At 40.7% G+C, this 17,802-nt stretch overlaps 1 protein-coding gene across 5 annotated transcripts in view; it reads left to right on the top strand.

The window, feature by feature from the left end:
- The window catches only part of ERICH1 (glutamate rich 1), a 121,960-nt gene that overhangs the window by 86,145 nt on the left and 18,013 nt on the right, over nucleotides 1-17,802 (top strand). For all 5 annotated transcript variants that reach the window (XR_012655486.1, XR_004376183.2, XM_032798252.2 and 2 more), the window contains one exon: nucleotides 15,630-16,004. Coding sequence is in view for 3 of the 5 variants with exons in the window: in XM_032798252.2 (XP_032654143.1) it covers nucleotides 15,630-16,004 (375 nt within the window). In the remaining 2 variants the exon portion in view is untranslated. The remainder of the gene's footprint in view (nucleotides 1-15,629; nucleotides 16,005-17,802) is intronic.

Here is a 17,802-nt window from a genome sequence, read left to right as displayed (position 1 = left end):
GGGATTCCATATGCCTACAGAATACACCATAGGCTGGTCCTGTGAATGCTATCAAAAAAAGCCTTTCTAAGTCTATGAAGTTTATGTAGGGCTGCTATTGCCATGCTAAGCATTGTTCTATTTTACACAGCTTCATTCTAAGCATTACATATCTCTAATAACTAAAATACTTCTCCATATGTTAATCTAAGCAAAGCTTTAATGTATAACTGACTTGAATGTGCAGTAGTGTGACTGGTAACAGTTCTATTCCTCTAGCTTCATAGCTACAGTATTTTTGTGCTTTTTAAAATTCTTTTTTAGCACTAGTTTAAATATGCACATATCAAAATGAAAGTCCTTGCTGAAATTTCATGGGTTGTATACAATTTTCAGTGTATCATATCTTTTTAGCTCAAATATATAGAAATTCTGTAATACACTTTTCTTCTTTTAAAGGTACAATACAAGCTATACAGGAAAACCCACTTACAGTGAAACTGTGCAGTTCCACCATGTGTAATTCTGTTGGTGAACCTGTGCTGTTGGATTTTTGTGCAGTCATGTAGCTTGTTCATACAATGGAAGCCCTCTTTTAGCAGCGAGAGTGCAAGATGATGAAAAAGAGACCCCTGCTTTTGTGGCATGGATAGCATGTCTTTCTTTCAGTGACTGAGAGAAGGTGACTGAGGCCACGTCTACACTACGGGATAATATCGAATTAGCTAAAATCGGTTTTATAAAACTGATATTATAGATTCGATTTCATGTGGCCACACTAGGCACAGTAATTCGGCGTTGTGCGTCCATGGTCCGAGGCTAACGTCGATTTCTGAAGCGTTGCATTGTGGGTAGCTCTTCCAAGCTTATTCCCATAGTTTCCCAGCAGTTCTCCCCGCCCTTTGGAATATCTGGTTGAATCATTAATTGGTCGCGGGTGGTTCTCGGGTAAATGTCATCAGTCATTTCCTTCCTCGGGAAACATCAGCTGAACAATCCTTCGCGGCCGTGTTCCCCCTGGATGTGCCCTGGCAAGAACGCCATAGCACGGCAACCAGGAGCCGTCAGCTTTTTTTTTTTTTTCCGGCACCGTATGTGTACTGATGCGCGGGACAGAGAGGCGATACTCCAGGCACTACACAGTACAGCATTCACTGCTTTTGCAGTGATAAGCAGAGATGGTTACCGGTCGTTCTGTACCGCTACAGCCTGGAAAAAACTGGCAATGAGATGACGGTTATCTCTCCTCCTCTGTACTGTCCCGCTGCTATTCATGAGTGCCCCTGCTGATCGGCTGGGGGCGCAATGCAAAATCAAAAATTGAAGATGACTCACTTAGGACTGAGTCAATCCCTCCCTTATGGTTTCTAAAAATAGAGTCCAGTCCTGCCTAGAATAAGGGGGCAAGTGTATAGGACCAGTGTATCAGAGCACAGCTGCCTCCGTGTCAGGTATTCACAGGGGGTGCCCTGCAACACCCACCCGTTGCTTTCCCTCCTCCCAACCTTCCTGGATACCGTTGCACGTTGTCCTGCCCCATTTGTGTCATGAAGTAATATAAGAATGCCAGGAATAAGAAACACTGGAGTGTTAGTGACATAAATGAGGGGAGGCAAGCCTTCCTTGGCGCGATGATTAGTCCAGGCATGGAATAACGGGTGGGGAGAGGAGGCCCACATGCTGATGCTAGGACAGTCCAGGCAGTACAGAATCTTTTCTTTACACAGGAAAGGGAGGGGGCTGAAGCCCCCAAGTTGCTATATGAAGCTGGTTATTAACCGTTCTGCCTATCTACTGGAGTAACCAGATTGGTTGGCCTCGATGTCAACATGTTAGATATTCATAGGACGGTTACTAGTCTATTGCACCGTCTACCACCGGGGAAGGGGAGAGGGAGAAGGAGCGCGATACTGCTCTTACTGCTGCAGCATCGCGTTACCAGCAGCATTCAGTACATATAGCGGTTAGACATTGAAAGTAGTCAGAAATGATTTCTTTCCCTTTTCTTCACGTGGTGGGGAGGGGGGAAAGAAACTGAGGAGCTGTTTCCTGAACCAGCGCAGACACTGCGTTTGAACCTACAACATTGGGGCTCAGCCAAGGGATCAATACTTCAGTTCTGCTGGCTGTGGACATAGCTGGATCCTCCTCACCCCTCCCATCTGAGCGTCCATTTGAGTCTCTGGTTTCCCGTTACGCTTGTCATGCAGCGCTGTGTATCCTGGAGATTTTTTCAAACGCTTTGGCATTTCGTGTTCCTGTAACGGAGCTCTGATACAAAAGATTTGTCTCCCCATACAGCGATCAGATCTAGTATCTCCCGTACGGTCCATGCTGGAGCTCTTTTTGGATTTGAGACCGCATCGCCAGCCGTGCTGATCAGAGCTCCACGCTGGGCAAACAGGAAATGTAATCAAAAGTTCATGGGGCTTTTCCTGTGTACCTGGCCCGCTGCATCGAGTTGCAGATTGCCTGTCAGAGCAGTCAGTGGTGCACTGTGGGATACCGGCCCGGAGGCCAATAACGTCGATTTCCGTCCACACTAACCGTAATCCGATATGTTAATATCGAATTTAGCGCTACTCCTCTCGTCGGGGTGGAGTACAGAAATCGATTTAAAGAGCCCTTTATATCGATATAAAGGGCGTTGTAGTGTGGACGGGTACAGCGTTAAATCGATTTAACGCTCTTTAAATCGATTTAAACGCGTAATGTAGACCAGGCCGGAGAGAGGCATTCAGTGACTGAGAGGGGCATTGTGTTTTGAGTTCTCTTTTAGTTCTGCAGCAAACCACATTGAATTCCATGCATCAAAGCATTAATTTACTGCATACTTTTTCCCCTATCCTTCCGTCCACCAAAATAAACCCCAGTGTTTACCCAGAAAAATTATTAATAGTTTTTTTTAACCAATTTTCAGCTGTTTTTGTTGTAGTAGTAATAAACATTGATAAATTCTTGGAGGAAAATTAAATAAAATAAAAATAAAAAAGGGCCCTATGAGTATTGTCCTTTTGTTTTAAAAAATCACTCCTTTTATTTATTAAAAAATATATACATCCAGTGGTCTGGCTGTATATCCTCATATATAAAATTAAAAAAAAAATAGGTGAATGTCACAAGAAACTGAATCATTTCCACCTCCTGAGTCTCTACACAAATTTAAAACTGAAAAAAGGAAATAATTGTTTATCCCCTGCATAATTTACCTTTAAAACTCACTGCTGTCGCTGTTTTTGAGGCAAGAGTTTAGTACAGGGTTTCTCTAACAAGGTTTGCCGCTTCTGGAGGGAAAGCCCCTGGTGGGCCAGGCCAGTGTGTTTACCTGCCCTGTCCAGCCAATCGCAGCTCCCACTGGCCACGGATCGCTGCTCCAGGCCAATGGGAATTGCCGGAAGCAGCGGGCAGTATGTCCCTCGGCCCGCACCACTTCCAGCAGCTCCCATTGGCCCAGAGCAGCGATCCGCAGCCAGTGGGAGCCGCGATCGGCCAAATCTGTGGACGAGGCAGGTAAACACACCAGCCCGGCCCGCCAGGGGCTTTCCGTACTGAAGCGGTGACCCCTGTTTGAGAAACCCTGGTTCAGTAGAATTAAAAACATGATTAGATGTGTGAATGGGAACATCCACAATTACAAGATATGAATAAAATGTACAAGGTATATAAAACTTTATTACAGAAGCACCTTGGGCCGGCTTCCATCAGAGCAAGGATACTGAGCTAGATGGACTACTGGTCTGATCTGCTATAACAGTTCTTATGTTTCTAAGGTTAAAAAAGTCTATAATAAATCAACAACGGATGTGAATTCTAGTGAAAGACTGCTTCAGTGATAACACCATGGGTTAGCTCTTCATCTGGTGTAAAATGGTCATAGTTTCTTTGACTTCAATGGAGTTACAACCATTTATGCCAGCTGAAGATCTGTCCTCATGTCTCCAGCTCCTCACAACTAAACCAAGAGCCTCAGGTTGTCATCTGCCCCTGTATTAGAGCAGAAAAGAATTAGGCTCTGAGGTCACCAGAATCCCACCTGTGCAAGGCTTCCTTTCCGTGTAAACAGTAAGGTAAAGTGGTACAAATACTGTTTTGTTTGTGAAGCCTTCTGTATAGATGCTTCACTACTGTACATCTACAGACATTGGTTCTTAAAAACTTCCTAGGATCTGGCTGCCCTAAATTATGTCAAATTTGAGTTGTGCAGTTTAAGCATAGTATGAATAAATGCTTTCTCAGAAACAGATGTCAATCAAATCAGAGAGACAAGAGGGTGTAAGTGAAGTCACAAGGTGTAAAAAGCTTTGTTCTCTAAGAAGATCCCAGGCTCTGGAAATTGTCAGATTAAACTGTTTGGCAGAAAGCCATTGCAGATACCACAGCACATCAGTAATGTGATTTGTAACCCTAGCACCACTCTGAACACGTGTAGCTTCATTGAAAATCAAGTTAGAGATGCCTTACTTGAGTTGTAATGAAGTCCTGACAGTTCTGAATATCATGCTACTGGAGCAATTCTGAAAGTTTTTATATTTTCTGGAAATGGGGAAACCCTACACTCTTCACTCCAATGTTGAAAGAATAATGTCAAATGATAAACAAGAAGGAAAAAGGACTCCAAGATGTTTGAGCAGGGGTAGCACAAGAGACACCTCCTAAAATGTGTTAAGTTAAGGTGGTGACGGACCACCTGACAGTGAGTCTTGAGGAGGGTTTTAAGCTGATGATCAATATTGTTAAAACATTTATTTGTAACGTCCCATACTTCTACAAGCCACTGGAACAGGAAAACAGTAATAGATGCTAGATGTAGCTGGGTGTCATCAGCTTATTTTAAGGGTGAATAATGAATGATAGAGGCAGCATATAAATGCTGACAAACTTGTATAGCAAAGGGGAATTCCAAATCTAGTAACAGAGATCGGATGAGAAGCTACCCATAAAAACTAACAAATCTATAAGAAGCTACGATGAGAAGGAGGTCAGAACAGTGCCAACTAAACTTACTTGCTGTCACAATCACTACGTCAGCCTGTTGTGGTACACAGTATTAAACATTGCTGAAAGGTCAGAAAAGACGAAAGAGAAAGAGTTCTCTTCTTGCTATGTTAAGTAATGCACCTGTAAGCTGCCACAAGGCAATCTTCACACTGGGTGCAGACTTCCAGCCACATAACTACATTCTGTATTTTTGTACCTGATGTAGATAACAGGCTGCTTATTAATGATTCACCAGTTTAGAGAATAAAACCTTCATCCGTTTCTCATTATGGCATTTAGGACAATAAAGGTGTAAAACACATGAAGACTGTGCCTCGTTTCCCATTCTTGTCCTTATATGTTGATATTGTACAATAAACGATGCAAGGTAAAGATTTTATATCTTCTAAATAATGGGCTTTGGCAGTTGTAATTTGAGACCAATCAAATACTGTAATCCACCATAATCCAAAAGGATTGATGGGGTAAATGCTAGAAGAAACACTCTGGCCTGCTGTCTTGGTATATCAAAATCAAATCATCTTTCAGTTTCCAGCTGTCTTTGACTATTTCCCATTTCTTGTTTTCAGAGTGGAAGAAATCTGACTAAAATTAAACCAGAGGAATTGTGATTTCCTCTGAAGCTTGTGTTCTTCCCTATCACTAAGGAAGTCTTTACTATTAACTGCATACTGAATGGTACACACAATGAGAGAATCAGATTTAAGTCAAGGAACTCTCTACAAAATGCATGTTTCCCAAGCTACACACACACATATAGTAATACATTTAAAAAAATTAGATCCTTGTTTCTTTGGTACCAAATCTCCTCACATATCAGTGTCTGTTACCCCAATTCTCCAGTTCTGTGTGTGCAAATATGCAGAGGAAGAATGCCCTTGTCTTAAGAGCCTGGACTGAGATTTGGGAGGGCTGTGTTCCATTCCCAGCTCTACCCCTGACTCCCTGTCTGACCTTGAGCAAGTCAATCAGAGTCTGATCATATGCCCATTGATGTTAATGACAAACTTGCCCTTGGCTTCCGTGGTGAAAGATCAAGGGCCAAATTCACAGAAATACTTAGGCAATGAGTCCATTCTTAAAACCACTGCTCAGCAGTTGCCTATGTTTCTGCTGGTAGGCATGCACAAAGCTGCCTAAGTCGTGCCATTGACCCACAGTCAACAAGCAGCTCAGAGCTCTGGAAAACCAGGCTGTGATGCAGGATTCTTAAATTAGTCATTCCACCTGCCCATCTTGTCTGCGGGGTTTGATTCCCTCCTAACGGGTATAACAATATTTCCCTAAATCATGAGCCAGCTGGGAGAACCAATTAACTCATTAAAGCCTGTGAAGTATTCAGATATTTCAGTAATTGGCTTTATAAATACCTATGTAGACAGAATATCAGAAAAGTGAAGAGAATTACTGTGCATGCTTGTAAAAATTATATGGCCACTGATAGTTGAAATAGCATGAAGTGGAAAAGATGACACATTTTCAGTCTATAAAGATGCTGGGCAATGCTCCAGTAAATAATAAAAGCAATAGCATCACCACTAATCTTGGTTTATGGTGTTGAATATGTAATATGAAAAGCCTTATTTTGGATGCAGATGCCATATTTTTAGGCTTATATGAAGTATAATGTCAAATTCAGAGGGGTTTGTGTATTTTCCCTTATTACAGCAGGGATCTTATTTCACTGATGGTGCCATGTCACTGAACTGAGATAATAAAGTCCATCTCCTTGGTGTTTAAAGGAAGAGGTGCTGAGCAACCCCAGCTCCCACTGAAGTAAATGGGAGCTAAGGGGGCACTGCACGTGGCAGAATTGCCACACGTGAACACTTCCAAGAATCTGCTAACTTTGGGTGCCTCTGTGTTTGGGTGCCCAACATGAGACACTTTGGGACTGATTTTTCGAAGTACTGAATACTCCCAACTCCAGATCACCACAGTAGCATTTTACACAGGATATATATGGTATATCCCTGACTAGAATCCACATATTTGCTAAAATAATTTTAGTTGTTTAAAAAAATTATAAATGTGTACATTTCATAACAAATTTAAATCAGTGGAGAAGATTCTTGAGCCAGATCCTCAGATGCTTGTAAATCAACATAGATCTGTTGACATAAATTGATGCTATGCCAGTTTGCACCACTGGAGGACCTGGTCCATGATGTTCTTTATTCCATTTCTCAGAATACACCTGGGGTGTAGTTAATGTAGCATTGTGCCTCCTCACCCATGTCTTATTGCTTACGTTAAAAAGTTTCTAACTTAACTGTACATTTTAAACTATATAATAAATAATATTAACTTTGAATATCTGGTGTTAGGAAATAGCTGGCCCTGCACCTTGAAGCATGCTGTTGTCGTTCACTATTTTATATGTTTTACAAATTTCAATCCAAATCTGAATTAACAGCACAAAACAAGCCTTCTAGAGGAGATACTGCAAAATAAAAATACTCTGAAGCTTTGCGTTCCTTATAATACTCCATTATACTTCATTCTCCACTCTTTTAAAAATGGCTATACTGGCAGCTAAAAATTATTAATTGTAGCCTTAGGAACTACATCCTAAACAAGGTTACACCGTAATTAACAATCAGACATGCTGTCAGAAATTTAAAAATCAGTAGAGTTTAGTACAATGCAATAAATTAACTAAAATTGATAAATTAGGGCAGAGTTTTAGTGTTCAACTATATCATTTTGCTCTTTCAGAAATCATTTTCAAATTGGAATTAAATTTTTGTCCTTCATACTATTAATTACCAGGAATTTAAATAAATATCACATTTTTCCACATTAAATCACTTGTCATTTAATAGTCTGTAGTCCATTAGTCCAAATTAGGCCTTATATCCTACATCAATTTATCCTAACTGAAAATGCTAATTTTAAATGCTGCTCAAGTGTTTTAATATTCTGGCTTTTTTCATAATTTCTGTTTTATTTTTCAAAGGAAATGGGAACCCTTTGGGTTCTTCAAACTTACAGTTCATTGAAGACCAAATCTGAAAAAATGCTTGTAAAGAAGACTCTTTGAAATGTTAATCCATGGCCTACAAAACTAGAAGAAAATCAAATTGTTTTTATTGAAAATATGTGTGGTTTGAAATGTTTAAAATGTCTTCAGTTTTATTAATATAAATTATTGGGGGGAAAAACCCTGCAACCACATAAACTTGATGATACTTTCCGTTCAAATACAAAAACATAATCTTATTAAGAAAAGACTCTCCCTATTTAGCGGCAATTAGGCTCTGCAGCTGCTAAGTTGTGAAAGTTCTGTGGGCGCCCGCAGCTTGGTACCTTTACAGCATTTCTGATTCAGTAGCCCTAAAGAAAGGATGATTGTCATAGAAACCTGGCTTTAACCTTCATTGCCACTTCTCCCCAGATTGTGAATCTTTAGATCTGCCTGCTTTTTTTGCTCTTCACCACAAATTAAGGTGTAATGGTAACATGGGTAGGCAAATCCATGCTATCTTTAATCTAGTTAGCAAGGATAATAGCAGCAGTGAAGACATGGTGGCACAGCAAAGACTAGCAACTCAAGTATGTATTCAGGATCTTCGGTAGGCTTCTCCTGGAGCTGCTAGCCTGTGCTGAAATCTGTGCCACCATGTCTTCAGTACTATTGTTACATGTGCTAGCTACATGAAAGCTAGCACAAGTATGCCAACCCATGCTACAATTACACCTTCAGCTTGCAGTGTAAACATTCCCCTTGTGTCAAAAGTCATAACAAATGGTGTTGAGGAACACCACTGAGAAAATTTAGGAAGTGCTGGTTAGAGTCTAAATGTGAAGGTAGCTGATTGAAAGGTCCTGGTTGGAAGTCAGTCTAGAGAAGCCAAAATGCATAAAATAGAATTTAAAATAAAAAATGATAGAGATCATTAAGCATTCAAGTTGCTTATGTTTAAAAACCAAGTCATTGAGTTGTCATAGCTCCAAGAGCCAGATTCATTCCTTTTTTTTTAAATGTATTAATTGTATTATTGTAACACCTCGGAGCTTTAATCATGCACTAGGACTCCATTGTACGTATAAACGCAGAGCAAAAAGACAGCCCCCCACCCTCAACACTTACAATCTAAGCGTAAGCAAGAGATAACAGATGGAGACAGACTGACAGGAGACTACAAGGGGACAACGAGGCCAGCACTGGTCAGCATGATAGGCTGTTGTCTCTGAATGCCAGCAACCTGACTGTTGTCAGATTTTTGTAGGCATCATGGCAAAAGGGAGTTTTGAAGGAGGATAACGAATTTGTTTTGTGGATGTTTATAGAGAGCTCCTCCCAAGCGTGAGAGGCAAGATGGGAGAAAGGTGCTTGTTTGAAAATGTAACAAGTGGGTGATAGAGGTTCGCATCCTCGGCTCGTTGGAGCTGGGAATCAACATCTCAATAGCAAATGAGCAATGATAGGTAGAGTGGGGAATGGGGGTAGCCTATAACGGGCTTTTGAAAGTAAGACAAGCAGTTTATGTTTGATTGTGATGGAGAAGGGGGAGCCCAAGGAGAGTTGTAAAAAGAGGGGTGACATGGTCAAAGTGACAGGTTAGGAAAAAGATATTTGCAGCAGCATTTTGAATGGATCTGAGCAGGTCAAGATTGCATGGGTGAAGACCAGAGAAAAGGATGTGTAGTAATCAAGACTTGAGGTAATCAGGTCTTGGATGCAAGTTTTAGCTGTGTGGATGGATAAAGAAAGGCCATATTTGAGAGATGTTATTCAGAAAGAATCTGCAAGATTTAGATGTAGCCTGCATATGAGGACCTAGAGCAGCATTTCTCAAATATAGCCACCAGCAGATTTTTTGGGGGCCATGTCGGCCTCAAAAGTATGGGCAGATGGGGGGGGGCAAAGTAGCGACCCTTCCCTGCAGCGCCCAGCTGTTGCTCCTGAATAGCTGTTACCAAGGGCAGTGAGGTGCCCACCTTGGTGTTTGTGCTGATGCCACCAGTGGGAATCAGTTCCCTACACTGTGCAGCCTCCTCAGGGGCTTGGGGCATCACCTCTGAAGACACCTAGGGACAGCATGCAAGGTGTCGGAGGCAGCTCTTGTCAGTGGAGGTGGCTGCAGTGTTCGGTCACCAGGGCACTCCCTTAGGTAGGTCCCCCGTTCCATTAGGCCAGGGCACAGGAAGCATGAGACTCCACAGTCAGCTGGTGAATTCCTGATCCTTCTTCCCTGGGGTGGGCTCTCGCTGAAGGACCATGGGAGGCAGGGACAGAGAGGCTACACTCTGAGGCCACCAAAAAATTTGTTGTGAGAACCTCTGACCTAGAGAGAGATCTGAGTTCAAGATGGCACCCATATTATAGATCTGGCAGACAAGCAGGGTGGTGGTGTTGTCCACAGTGACTAAGGAAGTTTTCTGTAACCACAGGTCCCTATGTAAGGTACCAGCACTCCTGATCACAAATCTGTTGAAGTCAGTGGGATTCTTTTAAGTGACTTCAAGATGCTTTGAATTGGGACTTTCATGTATTGGGTATAGATATTACTAGGGAAAACAAATTCATTACTAGCGGGTAGCTGTGTTAGTCTGGATCTGTAAAAAGCAACAAAGAGTCCTGTGGCACCTTATAGACTAACAGATGTATTGGAGCATAAGCTTTCGTGGGTGAATACCCACTTCGTCAGACACATGTAATGTAATTTCCCTTACATGTGTCTGACGAAGTGGGTATTCACCCACGAAAGCTTATGCTCCAATACATCTATTAGTCTATAAGGTGCCACAGGACTCTGTTGCTTTTTACAAATTCATTAGCAGGAGCTCTCTGCAGCCTGTGGATTAGTGCAGCCCAGGTTTGCATGAAGTAAGAACATATAACATGAACTAAACTGAAGCTAGACAAATTCAAATTAGAAATAGGACACAGTTTTAGCAGTGAGGATGATTAACCATTCGAAGAAACTAGCAAGGAAGTTGTCAATTCTCTATCTCTTGATGTCTTCACATCAAGAGGAATGCCGTTCTGAATTTATGCTTTTGTCAAACATACTAATTATTGGGTTCAATACCAGGGTAACTAGGTGAAATTTAGTGGCCTGTGATATATAGATGATCTACTGGTCCCTTTTGGCCTTCAACTCCATATAACTGTGAATAACATTTCTGGTGCAGGCATACTCAACCTTGTAGGATGGAAAAGTCAGTTTATCATAGAGAGTAGAGATTTTTACTTTATTATTGTTCATTTTTTTTTACAGTAGTGCTAAGATATAGTGGTCCTTGCCTTGTAGAGCTGATAATCTTTTGTTGTCTTCTTCAGCACCAACAAAATTACATATGAGTAAAACCATTACAACTGCATTTTCTGTTTCAGAAAATCAAGAGACTGAAAATACCAATTTCTAGTGCTATGCTCTTGAGATATTTTAAGAATTATTATTATTTCCCATGCACCATAAGTCTTAATGCATTTGCTAGCCACTGTTTTTCCTCTCCTGGACAAGTTACAGCCTGCTGATAATTTAAGTTACACCAAATATAGCGTATTTTTTTCTCTCTCAAACAACCTAAACCAAAATGTAATTCATCTTCAGTTACTGCTTGGTGCACCATGGAAAAATATGTAATGACAGGGAAGGAAAAACAGCTTAAAAATAGATGGAAAATAGACACAACTGATTTCATTTGAGCAAACGATGAATGCTGTTCTCTGAATATAAATACTACAGACATCTTCCAATAAGCCCACTGTGTGAATTAGAAAGTTCCTGTGCAAATATGGTAAAGTTGACTGCTACAGTTGCAGTATCTGTCCCTAACAATGCATTTTAAAAGAATCTTTTCATAAACCTGTTATGTAGAAGAACTATATTTCGTCAGACATTACACATGACTTTTCATCTTTCCCCATCTCTACGTTTTTAGTACATAGCTATCTTTTTTGAGGATAAGTAGTAAGAAAAATCACAGTGCCCTCTTGAGTTTGTGCTGAACCACGTCCAGCTTTGTCTTCCTTGTCATAGTCTTCTATGCCCTTGTTACCACCATGTTGTACTATTCTAATGCACACTAGGAAAACCACTAGGAAGCTTCAGCTAGTGAAGAACACAGCAACCTTCCTGCTTTGGATTGTGTCAACGTTAGCACCCTGTAGGGGTGATTTTCAAACTTACATAGGATGTCCATGTCTTTCTATCAGTTTGGGGTGCTATTGACTCTAATCTTCAAAGGTCTGCCTGCCTGATTTTCAGAAGTGGTGAGCACTTACAAGTTGAATTAAAGTTAGTAGGAGCTGCGGGTGCTCAGTGCCCTAAAAATCTGTTCCTATGTGGTGTAGGACCCATCTACCTTAGGCACCACCTCTTTCCCTAGTGAGTGGACCCATCTACTGTGGATTTACTCAGTGTCCATATGGGAGTGAAAGTTAGGTGTTTCAGTGGAGGTTATTTAGATGTGTTGATCCACCAGAGACTGTTTACTGACATTAAGGTGGCAGTACAAGACACATCTTTTCAGTTGCTATTAATGAATTTCTCCTTATGGTTAGGCCAGGGGAAGACACAGAAATGGGGAGTATTTGTCAGGCCTGATGTGTACAGTTTAAATACAAGTTTGTATTTAATTGTATCATGTGGCCAGATGCCATGGGGATGAATGCATAAGAATATCAATTAATAAATGAATTCAGTATGCAATAGAAAATCATTACTATCATTATAATCATGTCTATTTTTCCTTGAAGGCCTAAACCGGACTTGCAAATATAAGAATATTGTGTAAATGAATCCATTCATCCTAATGAATATTAATGATCTGATCCCTTTATTTCAGTTAGAAGCAGTGTTTATGATGTCTTTATGGTTGTATTCTATTTAACTACATATTTAACATGTTCTTATTAGAATTGCTTATACAATATAAATTCTCAGAATTTACTAATATCCCAGAAATAACAGACTTCTTGAATCAATAGTAAGAAGTTATTATTAGAGCAAAATTTATGTCGCGTGAATTTTTCAAAGAATCTGAGAAGCCCTACAAACTGATATATGGTGCAACAGATCAATCAAAATTAATTTAGAGTGGAACCTCAGAAATTTGAATATGTATTGCAAGCTGGTAAGTTTTGCTAATTAGGAAAGGTCAGATTCTAATACATTGGACTCACCTTAAAAGTATCTTACTTCTCAGAGAGCCCCTTTGAAATCAGTCAGTAAGTAAAGGTGGCAAAAATTTAACCCTAAATGTCTCGTGTATGGGATCAGTGCATGTGATATGTCACATCCTGATGGGCAAGCAGGGAGTGCCATGGAGTAATCAAGCAAAGTGGCAAGTTCAGTCTTTTTTGGACTAAAATACCAGAAAAATGTAGAAACACTGGAAGATGTTCAGAAAAGGCCCACAAGAAATGACTAGAGGACAGGAAGTTTAACTTAAGAAAGATGAAGAGAACTAAGTACACCTTATAAAAATGCTGGGTCTGATTCTGCTCTAACTTACACTGGTGTAAATCAGGTGAGACTCCATTGAAATCAGTGGAAGCACACCATTGGGTAGCCAGTATACATGAGAGAAGAATCAGTTCATTCTGCCTGCTCACCCTGCTGTCTCCAGACCTCCTCCTGTCCTGAGCTACAAAGGATAGGAAAACCTTTGGACTTGACTCAAAATTTCTATTATCTTAAGCCCTTTCCTTCCTTTTGAGACCTTTTCATGGCAGTCTCAAGCATTTTGTGGGTGCCTTGCTCCACAGTATGAAATTGCTGCCCTGAGCCTTAATGGTCTCAGGCTACCTTATAAATGTCTTGGAGCATTTGGCAACTGAAACAGCTTACAGCTGCTTTCATAATCCAGAATTGATGTGTTTATGTAAACAGAGGGTTAAGTAATTTCAAAGAAGAAAAGTTATTAAATTTTACCATAGGATTTACTTCTTATTACAAAATGAATCCAGTCAAGGCCGAAGTAGATCTTAAAATGCAACTTTGGTGCTTTGCTTTTATTTTCTTCCCCCATTCATCCCTGCCTTTAGCTCTCATATTTTACTCCTCCAGGGCTACACAGACGGTATTTTTCCTACATCCCATATGTCCAAATCCTACATAAAGATGTTTAGCTCAAATGTCATGCATTTGAAATGCTCCACAGCCTCCTTCATAGAAGGTATCAAAAATTTCTTTGCAGTGAGTCATCCATAGCTAAAGAGGAACCGAGGGTCTTGTAGTGATACTAACAGAGAGAAAGTGGCTCAGAGCTAATGGAGTTCGAGACAAAAGAGGAAGCACAAATGAAAAGTCCCCAAGTACTGAGAAAATAGAGGCCAAGATTGGAGGGTCAGACAAGTTGTGCATGTCAGAGGCAAGTGGACAAAGTGTGCACAGCAGCCAAGAGTGTGGACCTGATTCACTAGCATAATACTAGTGTAATGAAGTAGAGAAACTCCTTTGACTTCAGCAGCGTAACACTGGTGTAAAACTAGCTTGCAGAGAACCAGAACCTGTGTTTTCGGTTGAATTCTGAATGTGAAAATAAAGGATAATAAGGGTTAAATGGTCTTGCTTTCTGAAGTGAGACAGTAGAATGGCAGCAGTGTTCAGGGCCCCCTGAAGTTTAAAGAGAGTAAGGATGTCAATAGACCATAAAAGAGAATTGCAGTTAATTAGACAAGAAATTATTTTAGGCATAAATAAGGATTGCAGCAACAGCACAGTCAAAGTTAGGGTGGATTTTGGCAATCTTCTGTGGGTGTGGCAGGCAAGACTTGCATTCCGAGGTGATGTGTGGGAGAGGAGGCAAGTTCAGTGTTGTGGATGACTTCAGAGTTCTGTCTTTGGTTGCAAAGATAAGCTCTGAATAAAGGAGCATGAAGTAGAAAGATGGACTTCATCCCCTTGACATTTCAGCCTTTTAAAAAATGAAGCAGTAGGGAAGTTAGTGTTATAGCCAGGGAATGACAGTCAAGAGAGGCAGTTAGAGAGATCAACAATTGTGAGTCAAGGGCATTGTTACCTTAAATGTCTTTCCCCATAAAGGTGATGTCCAAGGCTAGAGCTATCAGTGGTATCAATGGAGAAGAGGAAAGAGCCAAAGACTGAGAACTAAATTGTGCCTTTAAGGCACAGCCCTACAGTTGGGGCATACAGGAGCTCCATCAATCGTTTATAGGGTATTGCACACAATGTTCTTCTGTGCTTCGTCAGCCTTACTGGCTGGTGTTCAGACGGGTGGGGTCTTGGCTCTGTTTATCAGCCACCCGTGATAGCCTAGCAGAAGCTCCACCCTCATTATGTTGTGCCCCCATGCGTGGTGAGGGAGAGATGCTCTTTTGTCCTCTTCCCTATGTAAGGCCATTCATAATATGGCCATGAGTCTTGAGGCCTTTCATACCAATGGGATGAAAAGAAGTAAAGTCTCCATCAGCAGTGGAAGCGGAGAGACACTGGCCTTCCTGTCTGATGCATTCAAGAAGATGTTTGCAATGGTGCTGTAGCAATATTAGTTCCAGGATAAAGAAAGACAAAGTGGGTGAGGTAATTTCTTTTTCTGGACCAATTGGACTCAAGAAGTGCCATTGATAGGTAGTACTGAAAGCCACACTGAGGAAAGAGAGTAAGATTAGGGATACTCAGATAAGTCAGAACTAGGGGGGAAAAGTGGTTAATATGCCTCTTTTAAACCTACAGAGGAGGAGTCTCATGGACAACCCAAAAGAAAGCGCATTCGAAGGAAGAAACGAAAGAACACTGTTGGAAATCCTGATAATTTACATGGAGAACAAACAGAATGTGGGAAGCATGAGACTCTGTTTCAAGATAATTTACAGCTGCAGCAGACAGACAGCACAAAAGTAAGCAAAAACAAAAAGAGGAAAATGAAAAAGAAACGACAAAAAGAAAAGATGAGAGCAGCTGGCATGCTAACAAAAACCACTGGTGTGGATTTTACATACCAGCCTGAGAAGGACAACTGTGAAGGAGCATACTTTAAAGACATATATGAAAAAGCAGATGGCATTCTGGACTTCTTGAAGGCAACGCAAGAAATCTATTTTGCTGACAGTATGTACCAACCTTTTTTTTTTTTTTTTTTCCCAGTAACAGCTTGAAATTGGGGAAAAAATATGCTTTTTATTTCTATATGGAATGGGGTATATCCATTGCTACTATAACTGCATTGAAGTCAGTAAGGGCTACAAGTGCTTAGCACTTCTAAAACTCAGTTCCCTTTTCTAGGTCTCTAAATATGCAATTAGGTGCCCAGATGTAAAAGATCAGATCTCTGGTTCCCCATCTTTACAATGTGTATAATATTTTGTAATGCATTTTGTGAACCTTGGATAAAAAGTGCTAAATCATCCAAATTGTTGTTTCTTCTTCTGTGAATGAACATCCAGATGAATTGCTTGATGTCAGAAACATTCAAATTAGAGAAGTAATTGCTGTTCTAATCTGAGTTTTCTTGTCCTTATCTTCCAACCTACTTTTCTGGAAGCCTCCCCCTTCTCCAGTGTCTGATTCATTTGTGATGAACAGGGAGAGCTACAATGACTTTCCAACTTACCAGTCACCTAGAGGAAATGGGGAAGCACAGTAGGAGCTTTACTGGAGGGCCTAAGGATCTTGTGGATGAGATGCATAGCTGAGGTTTTAGTAACCTGTGGCCATTAGAGATGCTGTAGCACCCTTCAAAAGACTATCAAGGTATTAGATCTGATGTCCTATTATATTCTAATTCAGGTGACTAGGATCAGGCAAATCCCTATTGTTTCAAGTGGACACAATATTCTTCCCTTGTCCAGCTACTGAAGTATTGTTCTATGGAGCTTCTATCATTAATCCACTTCAGAAGCGACTAGTGATGAGTGAAGTGACTTAATTATGGGTGAAGTGATTCCCTGTGCATATTCTAAAGCAATTTAGTATAATGAAGAATGGAACATGCTTTGTAAGTGCAAAATACAGTTGTTTACATTGTTGGGATCCAGAACATAGCTTTAAAACTGGGACATGTAATGTCACCTTTTCACAACTCACAGCTTTGACATTCCTGGTGGAACTATGTAGAGAATTTTAAATAGTTTGCCTGCATATAAAATGTCCATCATAAGCCAAAGATGTCAGACCCTGGTCTCATAAAATTCACCTTTAAGGTATAGAGATCTTTGAAAAATGACTGTAAAAGTGGCATTTGAGGAATTCATATTTATTTTTTCCTCAATGACTTTCAGATAAAATGTGTTCAGTTTACACATAAAAAGATGTCTACTCTATCTCAGGTCTGTATACTAAGGGCATGTTTTCACTAGTAACATTATAGCGCTGCTGCTGCAGCGCTTTAACGTGGCTGTGTAATCATGGCACCAGCGCTGGGAGAGAGCTCTCAAAGTGTTGTAAAAAACCACCTCCACAAGGGGAATAGCTGCCAGTGTTGGGAGAGTAGCTGCCAACGCTGGTGCACTGTCTACAATGCCACTTAACAGCACTGAAACTTGCTGTGCTCAGGGGGGTGTTTTTTCACAACCCTGAGTGACAAAAGTGCAGCACTGTAAAGTGGTGGTGTAGACAAGGCCTAAGCCTGTTATATGAAAGCCAAATACAATTTTTCAGGCTCATATATTGTCATCAGTAATAAAGATTTTGCAATTAGAATTTATGACTAAACTACGCTCTTGTTTAAATCAGAGTAAATCCAAGTGGTCTTACTGGAGTTACTCTAGAATTACACTGTTGTAACTATGAGTATGTCTAAATTTGAGCTGGGAGTTGTGATTCGCAGTTCATGAAGACCTGTGTACCCGCCCAGACACCTTAGATACATACTCAGGCAGCTAGCCCAAGCTGCTGCCTATGCTACCCC

This window comes from Chelonoidis abingdonii, chromosome 3 (assembly GCF_003597395.2).
Source record: "Chelonoidis abingdonii isolate Lonesome George chromosome 3, CheloAbing_2.0, whole genome shotgun sequence".
NCBI classification, from domain to species: domain Eukaryota; kingdom Metazoa; phylum Chordata; order Testudines; family Testudinidae; genus Chelonoidis; species Chelonoidis abingdonii.
Note: the sequence above shows the minus strand (reverse complement) of the source record. Positions and strands in the feature narration are given on the sequence as shown.